Source organism: Hypanus sabinus, chromosome 5, assembly GCF_030144855.1.
Source record: "Hypanus sabinus isolate sHypSab1 chromosome 5, sHypSab1.hap1, whole genome shotgun sequence".
Classification (NCBI taxonomy): Eukaryota; Metazoa; Chordata; class Chondrichthyes; order Myliobatiformes; family Dasyatidae; genus Hypanus; species Hypanus sabinus.
The window spans coordinates 41,711,447-41,723,995 of record NC_082710.1 but is presented as its reverse complement, the minus strand read 5'-3'; the positions used below and the strand labels follow the sequence as shown (position 1 = coordinate 41,723,995).

The 12,549-nt window shown below is 39.5% G+C and overlaps 1 protein-coding gene across 1 annotated transcript in view; it reads right to left on the bottom strand.

The window, feature by feature from the left end:
• Positions 1 to 12,549, bottom strand: part of ntrk2a (neurotrophic tyrosine kinase, receptor, type 2a) — a 228,028-nt gene that overhangs the window by 28,784 nt on the left and 186,695 nt on the right. The window contains exon 15 of the mRNA XM_059969820.1: positions 12,081 to 12,321. Coding sequence (XP_059825803.1) covers positions 12,081 to 12,321 — 241 coding nt within the window. The remainder of the gene's footprint in view (positions 1 to 12,080; positions 12,322 to 12,549) is intronic.

Genomic DNA, 12,549 nt, shown 5'->3' with positions numbered 1-12,549 from the left:
CTGTGTTTGCTGATCGACAATGGCTTTCACTCCGGAAATACCTTACTTCCAAAACTCTCACTTTTGAATTACTCCATGCCTCATCCTTCAAAATCTCTAGTCACCTTCCCTGACCCCGTAACCCTCTGAGATCTCTACTATCTTCTACTTCTTTACTCTTCCTAGATCAAGCACTTCGCCATTAGCAACCATGCCTTTACTTACCTAGGCCTAGTTCAGGAATTCACAACCTGAACCTCTTTGCTTTTCTACCTCATCTTCTCATTGAAGGCATTACATAAAATTACACATTATTAAGTTAAATTTTGTAAGTATTCCAGTGCGCCTTCAGATTTGAAACTTACGTGGAGGTATGAAACAAATGGAAGTTGTTTTTCTCAAGTACATTGGTCTTTCGTATTGTTGCTGCACCATGTACAATATAGTCTCAGTTACCCAGCATCCATGGGGATGGAAAGTACTTGAAAACATTATTGTACATCACACGCTAGTAATCTATGCACAAATCCTTTAAATATATTGCCAAACTAAATTTTTGATCATTATCTGAGTTCATGAACTTTATCTTACTTCAACAATTCAGCTTTCATTTCTGATATCTAGTCCCCCTTTTTTGCTACATTTGTGCTGTATCACAATGTACATTATCCTGTGTATTCTACCCACTAGACCAATCAGATCCCCGCATTTCAGGTTTACTAAAATCCCTTCTCTCTCACTTTACTGTAATTTCAAACTTCTATTTAATTTTCTCTCAAACTACATCTAATAAACTGTAAGCCCATGCTCAGCTGGTTCAAATCCATTTGTAAGTGTGCATGTTTTTTAAACTAAAGTACAAATCACTGTGATCTTAAGTTTGTCTCCAGGATCTCCAGGATCTATTCTGCTGATAAAACAAAATTCAAGGAGTATGGGAACTACAAACCACATTGTGTCCTTGACAAAAATCTTATGAGTTTGATGTGAAAATCAAGACAATAAGCTTGCATTAGGGTGAAAAAAAATCAAGTAGCATATTAAAAACATCTGTAATATTGTAATTGTCTTGGTATGAAACCTCTGACTGAAAAAATAAAGTACAGATCTTCTAAAGACCGTTAATTAGAGGCTCAGATGATTTCTGAAGGCATGGATTAGTGAGATGGACAACATGACATCAACATTTCATAAACACATGGAAGCTCTTGCGGAATAATAAAATTTGCTGTTAGTTTTGTAGACTTAATCATAAGCTTGACAAATCATTTCCTTCTTTTTCCATTTATTTCTTCATTATTATGGCATTTACAACAGTTCCACATTCGACTACTACAATGTCAATGATTAGTGCACAAATATTTCATTGACTACCCCAAGTACACACAATATGGTGAAGCCAAGAGTTGTCAGTCTATAAGTCTGGTGTCTTCCTCCAACTATTGAGATTCCAATGTGGTCTAGAGTCCACATCAGCAGAGCTCACTTCACCCAACTTCTGCTGCCAAAGCAAGGTGGATGATGTTGAGCCCCATTCTTTTTAAACTTATGACTCATAATATCTACAACAAACGCCATCAGATGGTGAATGATTGACCATTTTATGATCAATACCTACTGCATGTACTGTATATACAATTATAAAGTGTACAGCATAGAAATGGGCCCCTTGGTTCATCACATCCATGTTGAACTTCTTGCCGATCTACTTTAATCCCAAATGCCCCTATTACAACTGGATCCTTCTATGCCTTGCCTATTTAAGTCTCTGAGTGCCTCTTAAATGTACCAATTGTATCCGACCGCATAGTCTTCTCTGGCAGTGTGCTCCAGATATCAGCTAATCTCAGTGTAAAACTTTTACTCCTTTAAAAACCTTCCTTTCACCTTACAACTATGTCCTCCTGCTTGACTATCTACTGTACCTATGCCTTTCATATTCTTATCTACCTCCGTCAGATCACTCTCAGCCCCCTTGGCTCCAGGAAATACAATTCCAGTCTATCCAATATCTCAAATCCAGGCAACATACCGATAAATCTCCTTGGCACTCTCTCCAGTGTAATCACATACTTTCTACAATGTGGCGACCAGAACTGCACATAATACTTCAAGTGAAATGTTTTGTAAAACTGCAACTTAATATCCTAACTCTTATATTCTATATACCAACCTACGAAGCAGGCATGCCATGTGCCTTCTTCACCATACTATTGACCAGTGTGGCTACTTTATAATAGAAATAAGGATTTGTACTCCTTGGAGTTTCTATTCATCAGCATTCCTTAGTGCTCTGCTATTTACTGGGTATTCCTTACTCTTACCCATCCTCCCAAAATCTATCACCCTGCAGATCAAATTCTTTCTGTCAATGTTCTGCCCAACCTTTCATCTGATCAATACCCTGCACTGGTGGTGGACAACCTTCCCCATTATCCACAACACCATCAATTTTCATGTCATCTGCAAACATACTATTTATACCTCCCTATATTCACATCCAAATTGTTAATATATTATTACAAACAACGTAGGTCCCAGCATCAATTCTCGCAGTAATTCACGAGTCACAGGCTTCCCATCAGAGAAACATCCTTCTACAATTACCCTCTACCTCCCATCACCAAGTCAATTTTGGATCCAGTCAATTAGTTCATCTTAGATTCCATGTGATTTAACCTTCTGAGCCAGCCTGCCATGCAAGACCATGTAGCTAAATTGAAATTGCTCCAGTACTTTTGGCATTTCAGCATACTAGCTTACCAGTCAGTTCAGATTGGTAATGACATCTCTTCCACAATCTCCATCAGCACAGGTGCACACATGACTGTGTGCTTAGCCCCCCTGCTCTACTCACTTTACACCTTTGACTGTCGCTAAGCACAGCTCTAATGCCAAATTCAAGTGGCTGATGCAGGCAGAGTCAAAGGTGGTGATGACTCAGCATACAAGAAGGAGATTGAAGATCTGGGTGAGTGGCGCCACAACAATAACCGCTTACTTAATGTCACCACGACCAAGGAGCTCATTATTAACTTCAGGAGGATGAAACCAGAGGTCCATGAGCCAGTCCTCATCAGAGGATCAGAGGTGGAGAGGGTCAGCAACTTTAAATTCTTCAGTGTTAGCATTTTGAAGGCGCTGTCCTGGGTCCAGCAGGTAAGTGTAATTACGAAGAAAGCACTGCAGTGTCTCTACTTCCTTGGAGGTTTGCGAAGATTACGGCATGATATGTAAAACTATGACAAACTTCTATACAGTAGATGTGTGGTGGAGGATATATTGACTGGTTGCATCACAGCCTGGTATGAAAACATCATTGCCTTTGAACGGAAATCTTACAAAAGATATTCAATATATACCAATCCTTCATGGCCGTATCCATCAAGTGCTCTCCACCATTGAGTACATTTAAATGATGTTGCAGGAAAGCAACATCCATTATCACGGATCCCACCACCCAGGACACACTCTCTTCTCACTGCTGCCATCAGGAAGATGGTACAGGAGCCTCAGGATTCACACCACCAAGTTCAGCAACAGTTATTACCCCTCAACCATTAGGCTCTTGAACTTCACTTGTCCTCTCACTGAAATGATCTCACAACCTATGGTCTCACTTTCAAGGACTCTGCATCTCATGTTTTTGATATTTATTGCTTGTTTATTTATTTATTTATTTATTTATTATTTCTTTCTTTTTGTATTTGCAAAGTTTGTTGTCTTTTGCACACTGATTGAACACTCAAGTTAGTGCAGTCTTTCATTGATTCTATTATGACCATTATTCTATTATGAATTTATTGAGTATGTCTGCAAGAAAATGAATCTCAGGGTTGTATATGGTGACATAAATGCACTTTGATAATAAATTTACTTTGAACTTTGAACTTTGATATTTTGAGCTATTCCTCTTTGCAGTCAAGTAGCTAATGTTAATGATGTCATCAGAACTGAAAAGATCATAACTTCTTTCAAATTGGTAATATTAGGAGGAGCACAGGTACAAATCTCTGCATAGATGGAACTCTCAGTAATGAAAGCAATGACACTTTTAGTATCTAGTTATGGACGGCATCACCTTACCTCTTTTCACTTATAAACTGTGTTACATGTCAACATTTACAGAGAAAAATGACTTATAGTCATTCTAATATTAAAGGCTACCATAAGACATGAGTGGAGAATTAGGCCATTTGGCACATCAAATCTGTTCTGTCATTCCACCATGGCTGATTTATTATCCCTCTCAACCTGCCTTCTCCCAATAAGCTTTAGTGCCCTTACTAATCAAGACCCTATCAATCTCTGCTTTAAGTATACCCAAAGACTTGGCTCCCATAGCCATCTGTGGCAATGAATTCCATAGATTCATCATCCTCTGGTGAAAGAAATTTCTCCTTATCTCTGTTTTAAACAGACACCCTCATATTCTGAGGCTGTGCCCTCTGGTCCTAGACATTGGCCACACAGTCTTAAATAGCAGTGGTGGTAAATAACCCAACACACAGTCTCTAAAAACACCGCCATTAAAGCAAAATTGTTGAAGTGCTTTTATGAAAGATTCTAGATTTTGAAATAATACATCATTTTCCAATTTTAGTTAAATTTCCAGTGAGGCAAATGAGCAGGAGACACTCTACATAAAAGTGGTATGGCAATAGAAGACCACCACATGAGATTCTTCCAACAATTCAATTTTCCTTTCTAACCACTACAATATTCGTCAGAAGAAGCTATAGTAGTTTCTGTTTCTGCCCCAATCTTGCAGGTGTCAGTAATGGATTAGAAAATCCCCAAATTTTACCAACAAAATGAAATTTTCCACCATCATCATAAAATACTATTCTCCAAAGGAAATTATCTTATAGTCCTACCTCAACTGGAACAGTGAGTCAGTTACCGTAGCACTAAAATTCATGTCTTGCTAATCCCATCATAAATGCCATTTGACCTAAAGGTTTGGAATTGAATCCAAGAAATTGATTATTTTGCACAAAGCCTGTCCCTACTTTCCTTTGAGAAGATGAGTGTGAACTGCTGTAGTCCATGAGGTTTGTGAACACGTATAATCCCCAGATGGAGGGAGTTCCAGGACTTTGACCCAGCAACTATTTTCACCAGGCTGATTCTGGGGATAAGGGGATTAGTTTATGAGGAGAGATTGAGTCGCCTGGGACTATACAGACAGAAATTTAAAAGAATGATAGGGGATCATATAGAAACATATAAAGTTATTAAAATGATAGATAAGATAGAGTTCTTTCCACTGGTAAGTGAAACTAGAACTAAGGGCCATAACCTCAAGATTCAAGAGAGAGGATTTAGAACAGAGATTAGGAGGAACTGTTCTTCCCAGAGGGTAGTGAATCTGTGGAATTATCTGCCTAGTGAAATGATAGAGGATACTTCGTTAAATATTTTTAAGGCATTGTTAGAAAGATATTTGTATCATAGGGGAATTAAAGGTTATGGGGAAAAGCGGGTAGGTGAAGCTGAGTCTATGGCCAAGATCTTATTGAATGGCAGAGTAAGCTTGATGGGCCAGATGACCTATTCCTGCTTATTTCTTACGTTCTTATAATATATTTCCAAATTAGAATGATGTGTGGTTTGGGGGCAACTTTCAGGTCATAGTGTTCACTTACTTTTGCAGCTGTTGTCCTGCAAGTAGCTAGTAGAAATCATGGATCTGGAAGGTGCTGTCTAAGGAACCTTGCTAAATTTTTGCAATGGATGGTACAAACTGCTGCTTCCTTGGTGCAGGAAATGAATAACTGCAGATGGGGTGCCTATCAAGTGAGCTACCTTGTCTATGTATTGTCAGTTTACCATGTTTTAGAAGTAGAATGTGTTCCAGGAATCCTAAGCTTTTAGGTAATCAAAAAATCAAGACCTAATATATCCCACAAAATAATAATACTCTATCCTAATGCTTGAGTTCCATCTGTTGCATACATAAGGCCAAAGATTAATACTTCATCTGCATTTTCTTGGTGAAAGCATGCTGAAACATTCAATACCACAAGACCCTAGCTGTCAGAATCTACGCTATACAGGAATTAATAAACACAGGCAGACTCCATCAACATTTAAGTTTGGGGTGCATTGGCTCTTTCGTAAATGTACAGTTCTATTTGCAAGAAAAAGGAAACATGAACTATGGGACATGTTCTTCAAGTAGATGACAATCACGGCTATGAAGATATATTCAACACAGTCTTTACTAGAGGAGAAGCTACATGATCCATGGTGAGGCACAAAATATTTCCCTTTAGCTATGGGATCTTTCCTCCTTAATGTTCACACTTTGGCTTAGTCGGTCTTGGTTATTGACCAAACTTATTGTACATCTTAAATAAAAAATAGAAGAAGCTAAGTAATTATCTGACTCCCATCACCCTTCCCCTCTCCAGTCTCACACCTCACTGATTTTGTTTCCCTTCTGATAACGATCTCCCTTCTGGTTAGGTGAAGCCTTGACTTTTTACTCCTACATCACCATCACAAAGATTTCCAGCTCCGACATACTTCTTGGAATCAGAATCAGGTTCATTACCACTGGCATGTGTCGTGAAATTTGTTAACTTAGCAGCAGCAGTTCAATGCAATGAGTAATATAGAAGCGAACAAAAATAAATAAATAAATAAATAAGTCGATCAATTACAGTTATGTATATTGAATAGATTAAAATAGTGCAAAAAAGAAATAATATATATTAAAAAGTGAGGTAGCGTTCATGGGTTCATTGTCCATTTAGGAATCGGATGGCAGAGTGAAAGAAGCTGTTCCTGAATCACTGACCTCCCAGGCTTCTGTACCCTCTACCTGACGCTAACAATGAGAAAAGGGCATGCCTTCGGTGCGGGGAGTCCTTAATAATGGATGCTACCTTTTTGAGATACTGCTCCTTGAAGATGTCCTGGGTACTTTGTAGGCTAGTACCCAAGGTTGAGTTGACTAAACTCACAACACTCTGCAGCTTCTTTCAGCCCCTCCATACCAGACAGTGATGCAGCCTGTCAGAATGCTCTCCACGGTACATCTATAGAAGTTTTTGAGGGTACGTTGACACACCAAATCTCTTCAAACTCCTAATGAAGTATAGTTGCTGTCTTGCCTTTTTTATGACTAGATCGATATCTTAGGACCAGATTAGATCCTCAGAGATCCTGACACTCAGAAACTTTAAACTGCTCACTCTCTCCATTTCTGATCCCTCTATGAGGATCAGCATGTGTTCTTTCGTCTTACCCTTTCTGAAGTCCACTTTCACCTAACTGACATTGTGTGCCAAGTTGTTGCTGTGGCACCACTCCTCTAGTTGGCATATCTCACACCTGTATGCCCTCTCGCCACCACCTGAGATTCTACCAACAAAGGTTGTATCGTCAGCAAATTTATAGATGGTGTTTGAGCTATGCCTAGCCACACAGTCATGGCTATAGAGAGAGTAGAGCAGTGGGCTAAGCACAAACCCCTGAGGTGACCAGTGTTGATCGTCAGTAAGGAGGAGATATTATCACCAATCCACACAGACTGAGGTCGGGGATCCAATTATGGAGGGAGGTACTGAGGCCCAAGTTCTGTAACTTATCAATCAGGGTTGTGGGAATGATGGTGTTAAATGCTGAGCTATAGTCGATGAACAGCATCCTGATATAGGTGTTTGTATTGTCCAGGTGGTCTAAGGCCATGTGAAGAGCCATCCAGATTGTGTCTGCCATTGCCCTATTGTGGCAATAGGCAAATTGCAGTGGGCCCAGGTCCTTGCTGACCTCTTTTAATTTCCAATTTCTAGCATCTACAACATTTTTCTTTATGATTTTTATGGATCTTACTGGATACAAAGAAGACAAGGATGTGGCCAATTCTGATTGATGCTTGTATTATGATTATGGATTTATTCCAAAATATTAACCTTGCTGGTTTCTATTCTGATACTGTTTATATCTGGCAATTTCATTCTGCTTTCAATTTTTATCTTTCTTTTCAATCCGTTTAATTATTTTTTATGCATTAGTTGAAATGAGTAATGTTGAAACTGGTTGAACATCAAGTTGAAGTGTTAACTCTTGTTCTCTCTGCCTAGATTCCACCTAATTTCCAGCACTTTTTTGTTGGCGCCATCTACTTTATCCAGTGCTCCTGGTGCAGCCTTCTCTAGCTTGGGGAGACAGGGCGTTTATTGGGTGGACAAATTAATCGAACACCTTCACTCCATCCACTGCAAAATATGGGATTTTGACCATTCTAATTCTGCTTACCATTCCTATTCTGACATGCTTCATCTATGCCTCATCCATGGCCTCATCTATGACCATGATGAGGTGACCATCAGATTGAAGGAGCAACATCACATGTTCCATCTGGGTAGTCTCCAACTTGATGGCATGAACATTGATTTCTCTAATTTCTGATCATTTCTCCCCCTCCCCTTCTCTCTTTTTCTAAAATATATTTTTATTGGAATGACACAATACAGAATACATAATGCATTACATTTTTCTCCATTTTGCTTTCATATCTTACCCCTAAACAAACCTCCCCTCACCCTCCCTCCCCGAGCACACCATGGCAGCTAATATATTTACATTACAACAATTCACAACTACAAGTATGGACATTTCACAGCCATACCCTGACACTACTTCAAGATGAAAGCCCACACACATTCACAACATGTCAGATGACCCAGAATATACTCATACTACAATTCATCAGCCACCCTGTGAGATAAACCCGATGAGCGTTAAAAGAGAGGCAACTTCCCAAGTACAATCAGATGCCCTCAACTAGTAGGTAATTCCTTAAGACTCCCAAAATATGACAAGAAAGGTCCCCATTTCGAATAGAACTTTTTCACAGACCCCCTCAAAGTGAATTTAATCTTTTCTAATTTCAGAAAAAACATTACGTCCTCTAACCAAGTAGCAGCAGATGGGGGAATGGCAGATTTCCAGACCAGCAAGATTCTCCTACAGGCCAAAAGCAATGTAAATGCAATGATATCCGACTGGTTTGCATTTAAACCCAAAGCATCATCTGCCACACCAAATACAGCTATAAGCGGGCAAGGTCTCAGTGTCACCCCCAAACCCTCACTGATAATTTTAAAACCCAGTGCCCAATAGCCATCAAGCTGAGGGCAAGACCAAAATGTAGGCACTAATCTAGCCAGAGAGAAGGAACACCTGTCACAGCCAATGTCTGTCCTGTAATATATGTCAGCAAGCCTGGTTTTACTTAAATGTACCCTGTGTAAAACTTTAAATTGTATGAGCCCCAGTCAAGCACATGATGATGAGGAATGAACCCTATTCAATGCTTTAGCCCTATATTCCTCAGCCAGATTCATACCAAGGTCATCCTCCCACCTAGTCTTAGTTTTGCTTAAATCTTGAACTTACAAAGACATCTCTTCTTCTTATCTGCCTACCAATTCTATCTGGTTCCTTTTCTCCTTCCCTTTTTCCCATGGTCCTCAATACTTCCCTATCAGATTCCTTCTTCTTCATCTCTTTACCTCTTCCGTCTATTACTTCCATCTTTTCAATTCACACCTCCACCACCCACCTACTTTCTACTTCACCTGGTTTCACCTATCAGCTGCCAGCTTGTACCCTATACCTTCACCACACCTTCTTATCTGGCTTCTTCCCCTTTCCAGTCCTGATGAAGAGTCTCAGGCTGAAACATCAATTCTTTATTCTGCTCCATAGATGCTGCCTGACTTGCTGAGTTCCTCCTGCATTTTTTTTTGTGTGTTGCTCTGGATTTCCAGCTTCTGCAGAATTTCTTGGGTTTATCCAGCACTTTTCTGTTTCTATTTCAGATTTCCAGCACTGGCAGCATATTTTATTTGCAATGCTAGGTTTGGTTATCTCACATGACCAGCAAAGTGCAGAAACTAACTCCCAGAACAGTCATCTTTTGGGTAAAGAGAGAAGACTATTTGTATTTTTTTATTCTATATGGGAAGACTCCTGCTAAACTAGAAAAATTAGGAATTGAATACAGCAGCCACTTTAACTTATGGGCCATATCAAAGATGGTAATGAATCAGGCTACAGGAGGGAGATTGAAAATTTGGCTGAGTGATGTCATAACAACAACCTCTTACTCAATGTCAACAAGGCCAAGGTGTTGATTATAAACTACAGGAGAGGGTAACCAGAGGTTCATAAGCCAGTAATCATCAGAGGTGGAGAGGGTCAATAACTTTAAATTCCTGGGTGTCACAATCTCAGAGGGCACATAATAAAAATGTAATTGCAAAAAAAGCACAGCAACACCTCATCTTCCTCAGTCTGTGGAGGTTCGGCATATCATCGAAAACCTTGACAAACTTCTATCGATGTGTAGTGACTGACTACATTCATTATGGCCTGGTAAGGGAACACAAATGCCTTTGAGCAGAAAATCCTACAAAAGGTAGTAGAGTCAGCCCAGTACATCACAGATAAAGCCATCCCAACCATTGAGCACATCCACGTGAAACGTTGCCATAGAAAAGCCGCATCCATCATCCAATCCAATCCATCACCCGATCCTCACCACCCAGGCCACACTCTTTTCTCACTACCGCCATCATGTAAAAGGTACAAGGGCTTCAGGACTTGCACCGCCAGGTTCAAGAACTGTTACTATCCCTCAACCATCAAGCTCTTGAACAAAAGGGGTTAGCTACACTCATTCTATTGCTGGAGTTCCCATAACCGATGGGAACCGTCTCTCTTCAGGGATTATTACTCTTTTTATTTCATGCTCTTGTTATTTAATGCTATTTATTTATATCTGCGTTTGCACAATTTGTTGTTCATGGATCCTGTTTACAGTTACTGATCTACAGATTTGCTGAGTATGCCCGCAGAGTAAAGAATCTCAAGGTTGTATTGGTGACATGTATGCACTCTGGTAATAAATTTTATTTTGAACTTCAACTAGGAATTTGAAAATAACTCAAGTGAACATTAAGGATGCCACTTGAGTATTTCAATGCACTCTACATTAAACAATATATATCTGGTTGAATTGTCTGACAGGTTAATAGATATATTTACCTAAAATTTTATAGTAGCTATGAACTGTGATCTAGAAAAACAGTTCTGAATTTCCATCCAAAAAAGTCAGATTGGCTTTCTTTCACTGATTTGGAGAATTTACAGCAAGGAGTTAATTCATAGAAGTCTTATCAGTTATTTCAGGCCGGGTGTGGTGAAGTCACGCAAGCTACCACAGGCACTCATGTAGCATTCGTCTTTGGCTTGTGTAACAAGCTCCAGCATGGTAAGAACTTGAACATTGTTAGTTAAAATGAATGTTCTGCTATGTGAACAGACAAGAGAAAATCAAACTGAAATGTATCACAGCTACCTCTTGTGTGGTTCTACAATACTTGTACATTTATTTCTGTTAAGCTTTTGTCAAAAATATATTGAGAATTCGAGATCTCCACAAACCTCTGTGTATAGTAGAACTTCCCAATGGCACCTCTCAATGGCCTGGCACTAGATTGAAATGATTCATTTATTTAGCGATACAGTATGGAGTAGGCCCTTGAAGCCCTTCGAGCGACATTGCCCCAGAAATCCCCGACAAACCTGATTAATCCTAACCTAATCACGGGACAATTTACAATGACCAATTAACCTACACAGTACATCTTTGGACTGTGGGAGGAAGCTGGAGCACCCAAGGAAAACCCATGTATTCTTTGGGGAGGATGTACAGAGACTCCTTACAGAATGGCACTGGAATTGAACTTCAAACTCCGGAATGCCAAGAGCTGTATTAGCATCTCGCTAGCCACTATGCTAGCTTAGCAACCTATCTCCATGTTCTGGTCTTCATAACGTATTACATGCACTGTTCTTACTCCTGTAAGAATGATGCTAATGAATTACTGTTGTAATTATAATTCATTGTTAAAACCGACACATGTACCCGGCTGGAAGTCCGAGAAGAGTTTATACGAATTACAGTAGTGATTCACTGTGCTCGAATATCGCCTGTTAAATAATCCATTTACACTGTTGATATAATTTCACAGATCAAAGAATAATTAAACTATTGTAGTTGAATGACAATTTTCACTTACCCTATAGTAGTCTGTGCTGTACACATCCCGAGACATGCCAAAATCTCCGATCTTCACCAGCAAGTTTTCCCCCACCAGGCAATTCCTAGTAGCCAAGTCACGGTGAACAAAGTGTTGTGATGCAAGGTACACCATCCCTGCAGCTATCTGCATGGCAATATGTAGCATCCGTGACTGGGTCAACTCTGCCATTCTGTTGCACTGGCCATCACTAAGGAACACAGCATCAGGTCCATGGGACCTAGAGGTCCAAGGAAGCTAAATTAGTATTTATGAAGTAACATGTAGGATGAATGGTAACCTTTAAACAAAATTATTAACCTATATTCTTTTGCTCAACAATATACCACCTTCCCTCATATCTATGTAACTTTTTTCTGTTGATTCTTCAAGACAAGAATTCACCCTACAGTATGGTTAAAGTCATAGAAAATACTGTCTGTTTGGAAATACAGTAATTGAAATTAAT